Raw genomic sequence first — 20,908 nt, 5'->3', positions numbered from 1 at the left:
ATCACATCAACAACATCAGTGCTAGTTATGTTAACTATCTAAGGTGGGGGGGGGGGGAATTTACATACTAAGAAATTCAAGCTATAAAAATACTGATTATGATATAAACCAGAAATCTTCATTTATATCAATGTACCAAAAGAATATGCAAAGAATAACTCATGCAAATGTGTAACTTCGAGCAGATGTCATTGTTGTATTCACTATAACAAAAAACACACAACAGGGAGTACAGGTTGTGTTCTATTATAATTTATTAAAAGAGGTACTACTTTTAATAAAACAAGAAATCCAATATTTAAATATAAAATTCTACAATAAAAAAAACAGTAACACTGACCCTCTGTAGTAGTTTTACAGATTAGGTAGCAGTCTCTTTTGATATATGTTTCTGCATATATCAAAATCATGTTAATCAAATATAATAATCAATGGTAAAAATTACAATTCATCCATGATCCATTACTGTATTAATAATTTGTTTTATATGGTACTCTTTTAGGAAAGATAAAAAATTAATGCAAAGTAAATGTTTAATAAATGCTTGAAACAACATTAGTTACTGTTACTGCAATTTTTTTTAATCAAAAAAGTCAAAGAGTCGTTTGAACAGTTTGTTTTTTCTTATCAGTATAAATTCTACAGTAACAAGCAAAATGACTCTCTAGACCTTGGCAAACAAGCATTCTTCGATTAACATCTGGATCCATATTGCTGCTTAAGTGAATCTAAACTGCAAAATATTCCATCCAGTTCTTTGATTGTTATCTCCTTTGGAACCTCATCTTCACATTCCATTTGTTCGTTGTCTTCATATGTACATTGTTGTTCAAATTTCAAGAAAATCATTGTCACTGAAAATTTTTGAATTTGAATCCAATAATTCTTTAACATCTTCATCAACACCATCAAAACCAAGGTCTTAACCAATTGCAATGATTTCTTCAACCACAGTTTTCACAAGATTTTGGAAACCACCTAAGTCATTAATGCATTCTGCAAAAGGTTTTTTGAAACAGGTGTCATGCAGGTAGAAGACATTTGTTCCCACAAGGCTTGAATGTTTTCAATTGCATGATTAATGTTAACATTTTTCTAAAATTCTTGGAGTGTAATCGCATTTTCGCCTGTTGTTGTTTCTACTGCCTTTGAGAAAATAGGCTTTGAAAGTTGCAATGATGACGCCACGTCCACAGGTTGTAGCAAAGATGTCGTATTTGATGGAATTTTGGTAAATTTAAAGGCACGGTAATTAAAACTCTTGGCGCATATATAAAAGGATTGTCACAATTAATTTAGCCGCGTTAGGCAAAACTGTGTTAAGCAAGGGATACCTGTACAAAATTTGTTCAGGATGTTTATTTCATGTACACTACACTCCTCTCCTCAAAAATCATGATCTACCCTTTTTTATATCAAATAAAACACTATTCCAATCTCCTCCATTCGTTAAAGAAAAAAAAATTATCAAAGTGCAGGCAAGAAAGATGACTAGCATGGTAAGAAAAGCTAAATCAAATTATGAGACAAAATTAGCTAAGCAGGCCAAAGGAAAACCTACAGAGTTTTTCTTTATGTAACAGGCAGGTGGAAGAATGATTATGGAAGGACAACTTTGATCACTACTGATGGTAGGCAAGTGACAGAAGCAGAAGAAATAGTTGATTGTTTTGGAAAGGTGTATCATCCAGCTGGAGATACTGCAGTTGCCAAAGCGACAGAGACTAATGCAAGAATTGAGGAAGAAACTGGAGGTGCTCAGCATATTCAGAAATATCAATGTGAAAAACAATAGGAATGGATGGCATGTCAGTCCATGTGCTATGAGAATGTCAAGCTGTTTAATCTAAGTCTAATCTCTGTCAATATTCCGAGGGAGAAAAATGAGCAAACAGAGTTCCATTACATAAAGGAGGGTTCAAGACAGAAGTAGCTAATTACAGACCAGTTAGTATCTCAGGAGTAGTGGTTAAATCTACTTTTAGTAGATTCAGGAATGGGCAGATCAGATATAATACTCTATGGTAGACTACATCTTTCTGTCAAAGGTAAGTCCTGCCTTAGTAATTTACTCACATTTTATAACAAAGTAATAGCCGATTGGATAAGAGAAATTGCTACACCATGATACTGCAAAAGCAGTATCATGGTGGCAATTTTTCCATACTGTATTTCAGAGAATACAATATGGAAAAATATTTCACAAGCCAGAGCAAATGAGAATAGATATGATGCTAGTGACATGGACAGAAGAATGGCTGACCAATAAACACCAGAGAGTATATGGTGGAGCCGAATCCAGGAAAATGAATGCCTAGAGGAGCTTAGAGCTCTGTACTGGGGCTGCTGCTGCTGTTTAATTTGTATATTAATATGATATAGGGGATGATTTTGAGCATGAAGCAAAATTGAGAAGGGCAATAGTTAATAAATTTGGGGCAATGGTGGATAGAGAGTACAGTTCAGAAGGCATATTTCAAAAGTTGGCATAATAGCATTACCTGGATGTTAAAGAAAACACTGACAAGTAGAGATAAGGAGGTTATTATCTAAGGACATGCTGATAAATTCTTAACTGGCTCACTAAAACAAAAAGTGACATGTTCTCCCTTTGTGAGAATTACAACCCCTAAAAGTATAAATGAATTCCATTATCAGCAAACATCCACTTAATTTTTGCTGGGCTGCTGCTGCTTCTTTTCATGGCAATGACCTTATTAGGTTCACGACAATTCTAAAAACCTGAAATCTTTATCTTTGACAGATGTTGAGCATGGATGAATAAGTGGCCCAGGTAAAATAAAGCAGCTGTTTATTGAAAAATAATATTCCTGAATAATTGCTATGGGAGATAATCCCTATATAGGGAGGGAAGAAGCACAAAGGGTGACAAAATAAATGCTTCCCAGCCAGATTTTGTGTTACCATATAAGATTATCATCCAAAATGATGTTAGCCATTGTCAGTGTAACAACAGGCTTGCAAAAATGCTTGAAGGCATGTCATAGTTATGAATATAAAGAAGGATAATAACAGCTGGAGCCAGCTCATGTGAGGTGATTGTTAATTTTTCAAGCATTTCTTGAGGATAAGGAGGCAGTGGAGAGAATATGGAGACAAGTAAGCAAGGTAGGGTTGGTCTGCAGAATGCTCCTTATGAAAACAGAATGAAAGTGCATGAGTTACAAATTTTAGCTAACAGGTGGAAAAGAGGGAACATGATAGAAACTTATAAGTTACTAAAGGAGTTCTACAAGATGATGCAACAGAAAATTTTCAATACATCACAAGTAGGAAGAGAACTAGGGATTACCCCCGGAAATTGTTTAAGACTGTTAGGTTCATGAGGATGTGCAGACTAGATTTTTTTTTGCTTAGAGAATGGTGAATGATTAGAATGGATTGCAAGAAGCAGTTTTGACTGCTCTACAATCAACGAGTTCAAGGAGAGGTATGATAGGTATTGCATGAATAATGGTTAGTGTAGGCCACTTGTAATACATAACTCCATGGAGGTACCTGCCCATGATATTCATAATAATTAAGGATCATGGATATATTGTCAAATCATAGGCTGAAACTGTGGCAAATATACTGTGACAGAGGGGAGGTCTAAAACATGCAGATCTGAAAGGTATCTTAAGTAAACAGATTATTAAATTCTCACAGAGTCTAATCTAACAATAATGTTAAGGAATATTAATAGCCAGTTTCTGCAATATAATTCACATTCTTAACACACTACCACTAACAATTTTTTTCTTGGATAAGTTTATAAGTTGTCAAGCATTTTCAATAATTTTTGTTTCTCAATTTCAATGAAAATTAACATCAGATGAATATTATTTTTTTCATTTCATGCAGTGGGAGTCTGCTTTCCCTCCAAAAAGGCAGATTTGGAAGCCTTAAGGTGGCAGCCCCACCATCAAACTCACCCTGCGAAAGGTTCGTAGCCTATCCAGGGGAAATTTACAATTATTTGCAAAGCTCTAAAGAAGAAAAAGAGGATGGATTTTATCAGAATTGACCTGGCTAATGGACGACCTCTCTTTGAGAAATTAAAAATAGTAACTTGGAATGTCTGTGGAATTACATACAAAATTGATGAGCTAAACTGAGGACTAAAAAATAGAAACACTGATATAGCAGCAATAACTGAGACAAAAAAGAAGAGATCTCAAATTCTGGAAGATTACATCATGATCTTCTCCAGAAGACAAATGGGCTTCATCTGTGGTTGCAATTTGGATTAATAAAAAATGGAAAAACTAAATTTTGGATTATACTTGTGTGTCAGACAGAATAATCAAAGTTAGAATGAAAATTATGAATCAAACATTCAATTTTTTTTGGAATTTAAGCACCAGTAGATGGAAAAGAGAAAGAGACAGAAGAATTTTATGGAAAACTTCAGGAATGTATTGATGAAACAAATAAAACTGAAGCAACAATCTTGATGGGAGATTTCAATGCTAGAGTGGGAAATAACCCAACAACAGGATGCACTTGATCAGAGGGAGAATCAATAATAATGGAATTTTATTATGAGATTTCTGCATATTCAACAGTCTAAAAATCAGCAATACTTTCTTCAGGCATAAGAATATACATAAGTACACACATGGGAAGCAAGAGGAACTAAATCAATAATAGATTACATCATTATTAATAACAAACTAAATAATAATATCAAGGATACAAGGGTTTTTAGAGGAAGTGAAATTGATAGTGATCACATGTTAGTTGAAAGCAGATTTGAATTCATAAAAAGAACCACACACTTCAAAAGAAAAAAAGATAATGTACCAACATCTAATAAACAGTTTAAAATTCACCTCCTAGAACAGGAGAGTATCAGAAACTTACATAAAAGCAGAATAAGAGATAAAATAAAACCAACCACAAACAATATTGAAACTGGCTGGAAAAATATAAAGGAAACCATACTAAAAGCAGCAGAAGAAAGTTTAGGATATAAATCAAGGAAAAACAAAAAATGGATTAGAACTTGGAATGATGACTTAAAGGAATTAGTTGAAAGGAAAAAATAGGCTTTTAAAATCTATCTGCAGAGTAAAAACACTGCTGACTATATAGAATATAAGAAACTATGGGCTGAAGTCAGAAAGCTTTACAGAAGTATATGCAGAGAAGATTATTATTATTATTACGTGACACCTCCAGGGAGTCCAAAGACTCGTCGATAAATAAATTTCTAAATTTATTTTTTAATAAATAAATTTACTCCAATCACAGATTGGAGAAAATATGTTAAATCATTAGAGCAGGATAACACTGGACCACAAAGAATAGGTTTTAAAATTTTCAGGCAACTACAAACAGCAGAAAATGACCAATTAAGAAATAATCTAATTTCTAAAGCGGATTCAATAGAACACTATAAAACATCGTGGAAAAACAAGAAATGCAAAACAATGACAAAACTCACAAAATTTAAGATATCAATACACAGGAAAGTACAGAAGAAATAGCAAAGGAAGAATTAGAAAAAGAATTTAAAAATTCAAGAAATAAAAAAAGCCCAGGCTTGGATGGAATATGCATTGCCTGGATGGAATACCGCTTTAAATATGTAGATAATAGCTTAAAAGAAAATTTACTTAAACTCTTCAATAATATCTGGAAATATCAAAAGATCCCAAAAGAACGGGAAACTGGAGCAGTAATAAATATTCACAAAAAAGGTCCCAAGGACAAATGTGGAAATTACAGAGGCATTATTCTCTTAATAACAGCATCTAAACTATATGCAAACTTTGTAAACAACAGACTAATTAAATATACAGAAAATTATTTAGAAGAAGAACAGTGTGGCTTTAGAAGAGGGAGAAGATGCACAGATGCCTCTTTCACAATGCAACAACAGATCACAGAAAAAAGGAAAGAATTTAATCTGCCCAAATATTGACAACAAAAAAGGCATATGATAACTTGAACAGAAATCTACTTTGGAAAATATCACAAGATGATAAAAAGTCTATACAAAGAAACAAAAATTTGCATCAAATTTGCAGATGGAACATTATCAGAACCTATAACTATAAATAAAGGAGTAAGACAAGGTTGTGACTTATCCCCAATCCTATTCAACATTTATATAAACAGAATCCTAAAAGAATGGAAAATTACTGTACTAATTTCAAATTCAGACGATAAACTCCAAATTGCAACTAAGCATCTAAATAAAATAGCAAAAAAATTTAAAATGAAAATATCTGAAATAAAAACAAAAACTATGGCAATGTGAGGAAACACCATTCAAAAAGTCAAAATTATGCTTAACAATAAAATAATTTATTGCATTAGCTCATCGCTAGTAGTCGCTGATACTTTTATAGTTTACTATACTATATTTGGCATGAAATCTCCGATTTCAATTTTTGAGTTTCTTATTCGGTTTTAAAACAATGTGGGATTTAATATCCCCTTGACTTAAATAATGTTTATATCGCCAAAATGAAGCCTATTGGCTCTTTATATTTAAGTAACTTAATGGCAACTTGTTTTTTTTAAACGAGTTGATTCTGCTATACACGTTGTCAAAAATTGACAACTCATATAGCAGAGTATATAAGTTCTTTTCGCTATACCCTTTGATATTAATTTGGTCTAGCTACTCACTGATGAAGCCTCAATAAAGGTTAAAACCGGTCTGGGTAGTGACCTCCCACCATAATGTAATAACAGCATACATTTCCTAGGAAATGTGTTTTACATTATGGAAAAATACCAAGAATAGCGATCAGAACTTCACTACCTTTGCTACAAGTTGCCCAAGTTTGTACTATGTACTTGGGCTACGTGCATTAGCTCACACTAGTAGTCGCCGATACTTTTATAGTTTACTATACTATATTCGGCATGAAACTCCGATTCCAATCTTTGAGTTTCTTATTCAGTTTTAAAACAATGTGAGATTTAATATCCCCTTAATTTAAATAACTGGGAAATATAATCTTACAATACAATACTGATTCACAATTAGAAACAAGACTACAAATTTACAATGGCATGAACAGCATAATTAAAAGAAATTTTGGAAAACAAATGACTAAAGAAACTCAATTAAGATTACATAACATGACCTCTAAACCATCTCACAAATTTGGAAGTGAAACTTGGATTCTAAAACAAAGAAACAAAGACTAGAAGCAGCACAGATGAAGTTTCTGAGACCTCTCCTGGGACTCACTATGTTAAATAAAAGAAAAAACACAGAAATAAGAGAATGATTAGGTACAAAAAAATATCATACAAGAAATAGAAGAATATCAGCAAAATTGGCTACACCACATAGTAAGGATAAATAACAATAGGATCCCCAAATTAGCATATAAATATAAGCCTACAGGAAGAAGAGACTGCGGACATCCAAGATTAAGGTGGAAAGATCAAATTCATCTGCAGAGCAGGAACAGGACATAAAAAGCCTATACCTGAATTACTCAGATGATGATGAATATTTGAATCATTTAGAGTTCTGTTAAAGTATTTTACCTGCATCTTCATTCTCTGAGAAGAAGGTAAACCTTTGATAATGAAAATGCTATGCACACATACAAACAAATATATATTATATATTTATTCATTTACCTAATATTTACATTATATTCCTTCATCATAGCAGCTGCAAACTGAATTATGGCTTCATCTGCTTGAAAGAAGCCTATCAGAAAAATTTCACGAAGATTTGGTACTTTGCATAATGCTTCAATTAAATGCTGAATCATAGGCACCCCTGCCACTGGAAATAGAGGTTTTGGAAGATCAAATGACAATGGCCGGAACCTTGTTCCTAAAAATAAGAAAAAGAAATACATTTAGTAAAATTTTACTTTTGATTAATTTTAACTTTTACTTTTGCCTAAATATTTACTGATTTCAATGGGTAGCTCTTTGCATTTTACCTACTACAAGAAAAACTTTCCAAATTTTAACTAATATGGTATATATGCTAAAAATAGTTAATATTTTATAACTTCCTTTAAAATAACTGTCCAACATGAGTAAAAATACTTTCTTCATTGGTATTCATTAAAAAAAATATCTACAGATGATGTCTAATAAAATTACTCTTATTAAACATAGAAAATTACAAAATTTCGACATTTGAACAACTATATTAATTTGCCAATTCCCACTATCAAGGAACATACTGTATACAGACATATTTATAGTATTTAAAAAAAAAAAGTACCTGTTCAGTCACCAGTTAAAACTTTTGAACATAGTGACATAAAAACTGCATTACCTTATATCATTTTTTTTTTTTTTTTTTTAAATCACGAACATGATATCCATGAGACAATACATTACAAAACTGATGAACTGACAAATGAAAGGAAAATTATCAACAGTGCTAGTTGTGGCAAGTAATTTTGCCATCTGGCAAACAACTGCAGAGTGGAAAACACAATATTTTAAATTTAGTAAAAAATAAGTTTCTAAAAAATTATTTTTTCATTAAAAAACAAACAAACAGAAGTATATGAGTAATATAAAGGGCCATTTACTGTTCTTTCTATTATTATTATTCATTTACTACTTTTTGGAATAGTTCTCATAAAATGGAAACGTTCTCCAACCAATGTTACAACATCATTAATCACTCTATGGAACTCCTATTGACTTACTGGACAGATCATTAAAGGGCCATTCTAGTAACTCCAGGGAGTCAAAAGAGGCTGTAGATCTCTCTATCACACACATATACCTTCTTTTAAATCCATTCACACACTGGATGCATTCACCACTTCAACAGGCAAATTGTCCCACTCAGTACTCTGTGAGAGAAAATTCTAGCTTTCACCCCTTTCTAAAATAAAAACAAACATAACTTCCACAGATGCTCCTTGTCCCCTCTCTCTCTCTCTCCACCATCCATATAATGAAAAATTTCATCAGTTGATAACCTATAATGCCCTTTCAGAAGTTTATAGACATCTATTATATCACCCCTTTTTCTCCTGTTTACCAGTGTTGGTAATTATTATTATTATTATTCAGGCCTCCATGGAGTCAAAATACTCATCGTGGGAGGTCCTTCCTAAGAAACACAAAGTCTATCAAGACTCATCAAGGGGAGTCCCCCCCCCCAAGAAACACAAAGTATCATACCACTCATTAAACTCATTGACTGTTCTCGCTCTCACCACTTCATCAGACAACGCATTCCATGGTTCAACCACCCTCCATGGAAGAAACCACTCCTCTCCCTCACAGATTCCTTCCGTAACCTCCAGAGATGGCTTCTTGTCACCACTCCTTCCCGCTGTTCAACCCCCAGTGTCAACCCTGTAAGTCTCAATCATATCACCTCTCCTTCTTCTATCCACCAAACTCTGCAGTCCACATATTCCCTCAGCCGATCCTCATAACTATCATTGTACAGTCCTGAAACCACGTTTGTTATCCACCTTTGTACCCTTTCCATAGTTAATTTATCCCCCTTCAAATCCTGGGGACCAAATCGTCCAAGTGTGGTCTTATACAACGGAATGATAATTGTTTTATCTCTGCAGGTCAGCGTCCTTCTCATTATTGCAGCAATCCCCTGTGTTACCTTCACCACCTTTGCAATATGTCCCCTAAATTTCAGGTTTCTATCAATCATCAACCCCAGATCTCATCTCCCTACTTCGTCCAGTATAACTCCTCCCATAGAGTATGCAGTGTCCTATCAATGTTTCCCAAACCTCAAGACCTTACATTTTGCTGCATTAAACCAACACCCCCATTCATTTACCCATCTATCTAGCTTATTCAAATCCTCTTGCAGGGCTGCCGCATCTGTACCATTACTAATAATCCTTCCCAGCTTCGCATCATCCACAAACAACTGAACATCCCCTTGCAATCCACTGACAATATCATTGATATAAAGGTTAAACAATATAAGTCCCAGTACTGAGCCCGGACCCCACTGGTAACCCTCTGCTTCCTTGAAACTGCCCCACCATACACAACTCTCTGATACCTATCGAACAGCCAATCCTGAATCCAGTTGACCAATCTGACATCCAGACCCATGTGCTACAACTTAAATATCAGCTTATCATGTGGCACCATGTCAAATGCCTTTGCTAAGTCTAACAAAATGGCAGTATATGCCTTTTCCTCATCTAATGCTCTTGTAACTTGATCATAAAAGACTAGCATATTGCTAAAACAAGAGCACCCCTTCACAAATCCATGTTGACTCTCACAGATAACATTACCCTCATCTGCCCAATGCTGTATATGGTTCTTCACTACTTTCTCCAAGATCTTACTAACTACTGATGACACACAAACTGGCCTATAATTAGACATTTCCAGTCTGCTACCGCCCTTATGCAATGGCACTATCTTACCTTCCTTCCATTCCATGGGCACCTTTCCGGCAGCCAGACTTTCATTGAAAAGCCAAGTCAAAGGCACTGTCAGTTCCCTAGCACGTTCTTTCAAAACTCGTGGTGAAATACCATCCAGTCCCACAGCTTTACTGACATTCAGAGACTCAGTATTTGAAACACACTTTCCTCCTGTATCTTTAAACCTCGAACCTGCCCAATCCCTCTAGCATTAAAACTGACTCCTCCAGGATGAAATACTCCAATAAAGTGTTCATTGAACAATTCCACTATGTCCTCTGCATCAGTCACTCTATTCCCATTTTTATCCCACAATATCATTCTTCCACAGTCATTTCTCCTCCTACTGGCACCATATCTAAAAAATTCCCTATGATTTTCTTTGAATTCTAGGGCCAATCTCCTCTCATATTCCAGTTTCGTCTTCCTTACCATACTAGTCACTCTTCTGGCCTGTGTCTTATACTCTTCATGCATCTTCTCTTCACCTGTCTCCTTATATCTCTTCCATAGCCTCTTTTTCCCATGCAATTCCTGTTTAATATTGTTTGTCATCCACTTTACTCCAAATTGTGTCCTCTTGTTCACTCGTGGTATATAACTTACCACTGCTGCCAATAAATATTCTTTCATAATTTCCCACGCACTAATGATATCCCGGTCTTCCAATTCCTCCCTCCATGAAACTTCCCCAAGTTGACGTCTTAGACTATTATAATCACCTGCCTTATAATTCCACATACGTTCCCGTCTTTTTGATACTCCTGCATGTCTATTCATTTTCCAAGTCAAAGCCATATGGTCACTCTCTCTCCAACTGGTGGGAGAGATGTCATCTCAGTATTATCAACTCTTCTGATGCTATAACCAAATCCGAACCAAAACCAAAAAGGAGAGATATGATAGAGATCTATAAACTCTCAATCTACTCTCATAATCTAAATTCCAAATTGCAGTATCATCTTTGTTACTCTTCTTTGCACCCTTTCCATAGTTTCTTTATCCTCTACAAACCCAGGAGACCAAATCTGCACACAGTAGTCCAGGTGTGGTCGTATCAAGGACTTGTAAAGAAGCAAAATGACTTCCATTTTATTATATGTCAGTGTTTGTTTCAACACTGCAATTATCATTTTGAGTTGTATTTACAATTTTAGCAATGTAATCTTTGAAATTCAGTTTCCTATGATTGACTTTTCACAAAGTCATGCTGCACCCCCCCCCCAAAGTATGTTCTTATCCACCCATTCCTGAATTCTCTTATTGACCAACTTTTCCAGTATTTTTACTAGCACCCCTGACATAGTGACTAGTCTATAATTTGCTACTATAGTCTTAGAGCCTCCTTTATGCAAGGGAATTATTTTGCCCACTTTCCACTTCCTTGGGACTCTGCCAGAGCTGAGACTTAAGTATCCTATCAGAGCCACTGCTAGTTCCCTTGCACATTCTTGTAAAATGTGAGCTGATATCCTATCTAATCCCACAGTCATATTTATATTGATATTCTGCAATAATTAAGCACCTCCAATTCATCCACCTCTGTTCTCATATCAAAATTGCAGAACCATATTAAAAATGAGGATATATGGAAGATAGGGTAAGGAAAGGTCAGCAAAACAACTGTTGTTTGTGAAGATAGCAAACAAAAGACCCAGAGGAGCATCAAGATCTAAAAGGATTGATACAATAAGAAGTACCTTAGAAGACTGAAATACAAGATCTGATGATACTGGAATCTTAACAGATACAGATTAATTTGGAGAAAAAATGTTGATAAAGTCATAAAGTTGTTAATGATGTAAACTTTTCATGTAGCATTGTCATAAAATTCTGTACATCACTTGAGGGTATATATCAGGAATTTGATGATTCATCTATAATAAATATAGGAATAAAGTTGATGTCCCACACAATGAAAATCCTAGAAAGGGTTCTTGATGGTAGATTGAGGAAGGAGGTGGAGATTGCAAAGGAACAATTTGGCTTCATGCCTGGTAGATCAACAACAGATGCTATCTTTGGGTTATGGCAGATGATGGAAAAGTATCGAGAGAAACAAAGGGAGCTACATCTGGCATTTATTGATCTGGAGAAAGCATACGATGGAGTGCCAAGGCAAGAAGTCTGGAGGTGTCTGAGGGAGAAGAAGGTGACGGAGAAATATGTCAGATTGTTGCGGGAAATGTACAGAAATGTGAAGACAAGTGTTCGGACCTGTCTGGGACAGACAGAAAGTTTTCAAGTAACAATTGGCTTGCATCAAGGGTCAGCATTAAGTCCATTTCTGTTTAATATTGTGAGGGAGGTGGTAACAGAGGAGGTGAGAGAAGATGCGCCTTGGACAATGTTGTATGCAGATGACATCTTGCTGTGTGCAGATTCAAGAGAAGAAGCGGGAACTAAACTGGAAAGATGGAGAAAAGTACTGGAAGAGAGAGGTATGAGACTGAGTAGAAATAAGACAGAGTATATGTGTGTTACACAGTGGGCAGTGGACAGGAGACAGATCTGGAGCTGGAAGGAAATGTCATCAGGAAGGTGAGAGACTTTAGATACTTAGGTTCAACAGTGGAAGAAGATGGAGGAGCTGAGAAGGAAGTGGGATGCATGATACAAGCGGGTTGGAGGAACTGGAGGGAGATGGCTGGAGTGTTATGCGATAAGAGGGTGCCGATCAATCTGAAAGGCAAAATGTATAGGACAGTAGTGAGGCCAGCTATGACATATGCTATAGAAACTGTGGCACTGAGGAAAAATAACATCAGCAGGATGGAAGTAGCAGAGATGAGAATGCTTAGGTGGATGTGCGGTGTGACCAGAAAGGATCGTCTGAGAAATGACTATGTCAGGGGAACAGTGAAAGTTACGAATTTAGGAGCGAAAATACAGGAGGAAAGGTTGAGATGGTTTGGTCATGTGATGAGGAGGGAGGACGAACATGTGGGAAGGGTCATGCAAATGGATGTGCAAGGAAGGCGGAAGCGTGGGCGGCCAAAGAAGAGATGGAGGGAGCTGGTAGAAGAGGACTTGAGGATGAAGAACTTGGATGTGGTGACAGCCCAAGACAGGAAGGTGTGGAGGAGACTCATTATCAACAGTGACCCCACTTAAGTGGGAGAAGCTGCAGAAGAAGATCTATAGAACTTTTGCTGGAATTTTTCAGTGGTTTGTTAACAATGTTTGTTACAGTGAGAGTCAACTGCATTTAACATTATTATATATTATATTGATAGTGCACACAAAAACACCTTAAAACAGACTACTGTTATGTCCATGATTCATATCATCAAGATACTTTTATGCTATATCAGAATGCATTTCCAAATGGTTAATGGAATTAAAATAAAGACTAAATTATTTTTATAGTTATTTAACCTATTTTTGTTTAGTAGGAGTACCACTCCCGCCCCCCCCCTTTTTTTTACAAAAATTATAATTATTATTTATTATTATTATTATTATTTTATTTTTTTTTTTTTTTTACAAAAATAGGCTAAATAGCCACAAAAATAATATTTACTTAGAAATAATACCTATAAAGTTTATATTTTCTTAGACAGTAGTGGTCATTTAATTGTTATGAGTTAAAATAATGTTAGCTCTTTGTCACACTAAATAATGACTATCATCCTATTACATGAAAATTACTATACATATATGGTGTGTGTGTGTGTGTGTGTGTGGCACTAGTTTTTTCTGTAATATATTAGGACATTAATGTGTTAAAAATTCCCCCCCCCCTTTGGCTTACTAGTGTTGACAGTCAGCAGACTGCTGCTAACAGTTTATTAGGCTGGACTTGACACCTTTTATGATGTCCAACCTTTAACATGTCATTCATCATATGCTTCACACAAATCATCTGTGATAGAATCTTTTCCCAGTGCTGCAAAAATTCAGTACTTTTGATCTATACTATAACAGTATAATTATATAAGGTGATTAAGAGCACTCTGCAAATTATTTCAATTTTATGAAGATCTTTCTAATTGGTCCAAGCCATTGGTCAGTCTATGTGATCTTTACAAGAGTGGCTATGCAATTTTTATCTCACAAAGCATTAACCAATGACAGACTGAGCATCATTAATACTGGTACACCTAGCTTTAGGTGTCTGACAGCACTGCATTGAAATATGACACTTTGCATTACTTCAACCATGGTATTGCTTCTGGGTCTGGCTCCCACTGATGAGACCTCAATAAAGGTTGAAACTGGTCTGGGTTCTTAGTGACCCTTTGTATAATACTATGCATTATAGAAAGGGTCACTATAATGCATACAACATAATGCAACATCCATAAGAATATGCACATTGCATTATGGGATACTATGATGTGAAGTCATTAGCCTCTATATGAGTTGCCCAGTCAAGAAATTACTTCACATGCAAATTTTGGATAAAGGATTAAACCAAGAATATATTGGCATCTTGCATTTATAGCACTGCAATATGACTTGCTATAGTGCTGCTTATGAATGGGTGGAAGCCCTTTCAACAATTAACTAATAAGCAACATGTGCAATCTTCTAATGTACTGGAACATTTCAACTCCTGGGGCAGGTGAAATTAAAAATGCTACTATTGTGTGGAATGTCCACCAGAAATGGACAGCTGAAAGATTCGGAGTGATGGCAGCATTGGATCCCTCCAAAGGTTGCAATATTCCAAATCATTGACGAGTGAGTGAGAGCGTGTATGCACACATTAGCATTAAATAATCCCATGCTTATTACAGACCTGAAATGAAATATGGTTTTGCAATTTTTCACGGCAATGCCATTTACAATACAGTATTACTTAAAAAATTAAATAATTACCTAACAATTAATATGCAAATAAAATTTTATTTGCATATTAATTGTTAATTATTACAAACAGTTTCACAAATAAACTGCAACGCCTATCAGTGTTTACTATGCTTTTCCAACATGCTTGCACATGCAGGGACACAGACTGCATACCTTTAATTTTTTTTTGTTTTGTTTTACTGAGAAAAGATTAATGTCTTGGCAAAGACTGATGCAATATCAAAGGTTTAAATTAAAGATGCCAAAAAGTTATATTCTTGGTTTCATCCTTTATCCAAGTTTAAGCAAATAAAGTTTGCACATGAAGTCACTTCATGTGCAAACTTTGTTTGCTTATACTTAGATAAAAGATTAAACCAAGAATATAATTTCTTGGCATCTTTAATTCATTTTGCTAAAATAAATAAGAGGCGATTTCTTTAGTGCCAGCTTGGTTGATCGAGTGGATAATGACTTTGCTCTCCGTCCAACAGGATACGAGTTGGAATCCCACTATGGCATGGATGTCTGAATGTATTCTAAGGCAGTGCTCATAGTACTAATGTGCTACAGGTTTATAAACTTTTTCGATGGAACTATCACAAAAAAAACAAACAAAAAAAAAAAACAGAAATCTCATCTTATTATTTACTTAATTTCTTTTAAGTCACAGAAGATGGTCCACACAAACATCTCACCTTTGCTAATCTACAAAACAGATACAGCTACCACTTCAGGGCCAAAGGACAACTGTACTGATTACACTAATCAGATGATTATTGATGTCTTTGCTCCTCCCCCCCCCCCAACCCAAAGATCCATGTCACTGAATTGCATGGTAACCTGCAGTGTAGTCAATAATTTCAGGATACCCATGAATGGTTGATTGGTCAGTGAATGTTTGGAATTACAGCTAAAATAACTAATGCTGAGGCCTGTATATTATGGTTAATTATATGTGCATTCTTCATTGGCTTACCAGTTTTGCTAAATGAAAGACCAGTTTCCAGAAGGAATAACCTGCTATGCATGTCTGGGTCTGGTTAACTCATCTTCAACTGACCAATAAACAGTAACTTTATCTTTAAAAAAAAAACGATTAAGGTCATAATTTTTTTAAATACCATATGTTTTTAAAATATGATCAAGTCTCTACTAATGGACTGGTGATATGTAATGTATAGCCTCTCTTGGTAAAGTCAACCATGCCTTATCAAAGTGTGGCCAGTTTCCATTAAAGGTGCCATGACACTATCAGCGAATGTTCTCATTGGATACCTTCCTACTTAAAGAAAATAAAATGCCAACTAACTAACTACTTGTAAAGTAGTACCCATTAAGTACCATCCCGTTGTTTATTGGAGAACTTAAAATGGCTGTTACTATGTTTGGTCTCCAGAATAAGAGTTTCACTTTGTTCACTACCTCTCACATTAATTATGTAGTGTAAATGACACTCTTCCCCAAGTATTTGTTGGCTAATAGGCTTCCCAATCAGCCAACACATAATCCTGCTGCCATCTACACTATCAGAATGCACTGCAGTGGTATGCTTTTTTTGGGGGGGGGGGGGGAATTACCATAATCACATATGAATCAAGATTTCAATAACCAGTGACCTAAACTCTGATCTCTATACTATTCTTTACTATTCTTCAATGAGGTGATGACAACCTAGTTCTCCCTACCCACACATTTCGATGCTTCCAAAGCAATATATATTTTTTTTTTCCTTGCAGAAAAATGCCTCCTTCACCTATCTCGGTGTTAATTTATAATACTCAGGCAGCATTTCTCATCCAAGATATTGATTTTCATCTGTGTCCAGCCTCTAGTGTTATACAAATCCCATATTAATGGGATGGTGGGAGTATCCATTAGGTGTCTTTCTACTAACATTTCCATGATTGGTGTTCAGAACTGCCATCGATCATTACCCACCATTCATTTATAGTTGAACTGCTAATCCACAAAATCTGCTACTCCCATTTATCCTTCATTCCATCTACCTCTGTTCTCTGGATTACGCTTCCCTGAATAAAACCTCCAGTGCTTCAAAATATTACTTTTTTTTCTTTGTTCCACACATAGCACCAATCCTATAGGTTTTGCAATCTATCATGTGGGCATAATTAAAAAATAAAAATAATAAAAAAAATTTAAAAAATGCATTTCCTTAAGTACCTGGAACCTTTATTGAATACGTAAGGCAACAAAACATTACAAATGCTTTTCTGATTCTATACAAGTATATGATATCTTAGGCTTCACGATATAAAATATTCTTTTTTTTTTTTAATTAGAATTTATTTGCAAAATAGCTTGCATAGAAATTTAGACAATAATGGTGTATGCTTTCTAGTTATAATTACTTCACTTTTCACACATTTTTTTATGTTCAAAATAATGTTTATCTGCATATTTGATTCAACAATATGATCACGTTCTCTGAAAATATGAATTTTCTCTTTATTTATTATTATATGATAAGCCATATGAGAACTCATCACAAGAGGCCATTCTACACCACAGTTACAATGTCTACCAAACCATTAATCATCCACTCCCATGTATTTTTTGCCTATATTCTCTAGCACTTATTTGCCTGTTCTGAAGGAGGAAACCCTGCTATCCCATGAGACAGGCTATCTCATCTTCAATTGAAAAAAAAAAAAAAAAGCATATATAATATCCCTATAAAGATAATTAAAACAGTTTCTTACAAGGACAGATCTGCAAACCACAGAAAAGTATCTCTAAGAGGGTTCTGCAACTTGTCTATATTAAATGACAACACAAAAAGTGGGCTGCGAGATAAAGCTGTAATTATTTTACTATACAGATAGCCTACAAAGGTAGAGAAGGAAGAGGGACAGTTGCCACACCTAGTATTTGAGGAGTGATTTCAAAATATGTTCTAAAATTTAAATTAGAATGGTCGTCAGGAAATGAATATTTGATGTTATCGAAACTTTAACAAGATATACTTTTATGGGTTTTCAAGACTTCAATAACAATGCTTTCGTTTTCAGTTTAACGAAAAGTTTAAGGGGACGATTTTGTTTTATATTATTGGCTAAGCTGTTGTCAAGGTATTGCCATTAAAGAATTAATGTTTAAACTGTTAGTATAGTGCAAAACATAATATTTACAGTTGATAGTACGCTCACCTTTCTGAGGCCCTCCTATTAAAATTACTGCTTTCAACATCGCTGTAAAGACTCACAAACTTTAGAAAACAAATATTTCCAGAAGCTAAATCAACATCAAGCCCTCTCACATACAGTCAATATCAGTAAACGCACATGCCAACGTGTATTACTAAGTGCCCTCTTCTGGTACGAAGCAAAAGATTGGAAGTGTGTTTAAAACAGATAACATCAATAGCATCTTATTGCTTGGCCATAGATGTTATTATAGTTAGTAGCTGAAAAAGTATTGCCTTGTGTGTTGACTTAATAAGTTAATTCTTGTGCGAAACTTGCAGTTTTATTTATTAATATTATAACATTAATTAATATTATATAGTACATTGGTAACGTCGGTGAGCAGAGAATTTTTTTTCTCTATATATATATCATCAACCATTGTCAGATGTCCATCCACTGCTGGATGAAGGTCTTTCCAAGATTTATTATTATTATTATTATTATTATTATTATTATTATTATATTATTATTATTATTATTATTATTACTACGTGACACTTCCAGGGAGCCCAAGGACTCATCGCGGGAGGGCACACCACTCCATCTCGCCAAACACATCCCACTCTCTCCACTACTACTCAACTCTCCACCACCATTAACGCCATCTTTCGCCCACCATACTACTTAAAATAGTTTTTTTTTTGTCTGTAAATTGCGTGTGTTCTGAATTCCGATTTGTCTGTACTCCACTTGATCTTGTCCTGGGCTGCTTGTTGCCATGCCACTCCAACCTGTTTCCTGATTTCATCCTTCCATCAGCTAAATAACGTCCTCTAGGTATTTTACCGTCTCTGGGGGGTACACTTTATTATTTCTGTAGTCCATTGTTGGTCAGATCATCTAGCAATGTGGCCTATTCATTTCAATTTTATAGTTTTCACATGGATAATAATGTCTTCCACTCTTGTCATCTTGCTATCCATATATTCCGTTTCTTCTTCCTTCTTGCAATTCCCATCATGTTTCTCCGAGTGGTCTCCAGCCTTGGATGTCTCTCTCTCTCTCTAGATAAGAGTCTGTCCCCAATTCATAAGTAAGAATTTGTAGGATTTACGGGTTAAAAACCTTTCTATTTAGACATAAGGGTAGGGTTGCTCTTAAATATACCATGAGTGCATTGCCAAAAGGAGTGCATATGGATTGCATTATCATATGGAGTCACTACCAAATACACTCCGTGATACTTTCACACTTCTATTTTTCTCTGGATTCTGTCATCATTTTAATATTTTGCCCTTGGTATGTATAGCTATTCAACTTTGCCAGCATTACATCCTTAGTGTGTGTGTGTGTGTGTGTGTGTGTATGTGTATATATATATATATATATATATATATATGATTGATCTTGGGAAGTTGTAGATTACACCACTCTTCCCCAAGTTCATCTTTAGTGCCACTTTTTTACTTTTTTCAGCTAGTAGCCAAACCATGTTTCATAATTGCAATGAAGTATTGGCAAAAATAACAATGAGTGTGTGTGTGTGTGTATGTGTGTGTATATATATATATATATATATATATATATATATATATATATATATACACACATACACACACACACACACGGTGACCCAGTCCATAGTATTAGGAGAGTGTATCTATACTTGGGTGAATAAATGAATGAAGGTGGAAGACAATCACAAACATCCATGCCTATGCGGAATTCGAACCCGCAGTTTTACTCCATTTCCCAAGTAAGCAAACAGACAAACAAGTCAAGTTTGCGCCTGCAAATGTTGCAAGTCTAGTTGACCCTGCATGTGCAAGACCAAGCCAACTCATGGTAAAAGTAGAATAAGTTCTGATCACTAATCTTAATATTTACCCTTAATGCAAAGCACATCTCCTGGAGGAGATGTATGATGCTTTGTATTAAAGTCAAGGGGCCACTACCCAGACCGGTTTCGACCTTTATTGAGGTCTCATCAGAGGGAGCCAGGCTAGAAATACCAAGATTTTAGTAATACAGAGCTTATAAGTATTTTACCAGAACAAGTTACCATAAGGTGTTTTAACCTTATTAAATAAAAATCTCAGGAACAGATAATTATGTAGAAACTAGGTTTAAAATAGCTTGGTATCTATAACATTTATTATACCCAAGGTAAAATACTTTCTACATTATATATATATATATATATATATATATATATATAGTCACATAGAGAAATCCATTGAGGTTGATTATTATGGAATAACAAGTGAAAGATGGTAGAACTACAGCCAGCGCATTATCCAATCACTTAGGACTCAAGACTTAATGATTTCGAGTTAAGGATGATTGAGGAAGTCTCCTGCCCCACAACTCTCACCTCAATGCCTCAATAATCATCGGTAGTGTAGTGATGGTAATGAGCTCGCTTATCGGTATACTTATCGGTGAGCTCACTTATCATTGATTGCTAAGAGTAGAAGCCGGCTGTCTCAGAATTCCTGAATTAAAAATAAATTAGAGGTTTTTTTTTAAATATAAATATAAATAAACCTTTAATGCCTTTTATTTCCCCAAATGGAGTAGGTCGAAGCTTTT

General features: G+C 35.0%; 1 protein-coding gene across 1 annotated transcript in view; it reads right to left on the bottom strand.

Moving 5' to 3' along the window:
• Nucleotides 1–18,463, bottom strand: part of Gmppa (GDP-mannose pyrophosphorylase A) — a 141,743-nt gene extending 123,280 nt beyond the window's left edge. Inside the window, exons 1-2 of the mRNA XM_090390600.1 lie at nucleotides 18,338–18,463; nucleotides 7,615–7,816 (exon numbers count right to left, since the gene is read on the bottom strand). Coding sequence (XP_090246726.1) covers nucleotides 7,615–7,816; nucleotides 18,338–18,377 — 242 coding nt within the window. The 5' untranslated portion in view covers nucleotides 18,378–18,463. The remainder of the gene's footprint in view (nucleotides 1–7,614; nucleotides 7,817–18,337) is intronic.
• Between the last annotated feature and the right edge of the window lie 2,445 nt (nucleotides 18,464–20,908).

This window comes from Typopeltis vanoorti, chromosome 3 (genome assembly GCF_054136105.1).
Source record: "Typopeltis vanoorti isolate ZY-2024b chromosome 3, IOZ_Tvanoo_1.0, whole genome shotgun sequence".
NCBI classification, from domain to species: Eukaryota; Metazoa; Arthropoda; class Arachnida; order Uropygi; family Thelyphonidae; genus Typopeltis; species Typopeltis vanoorti.
Note: the sequence above shows the minus strand (reverse complement) of the source record. Positions and strands in the feature narration are given on the sequence as shown.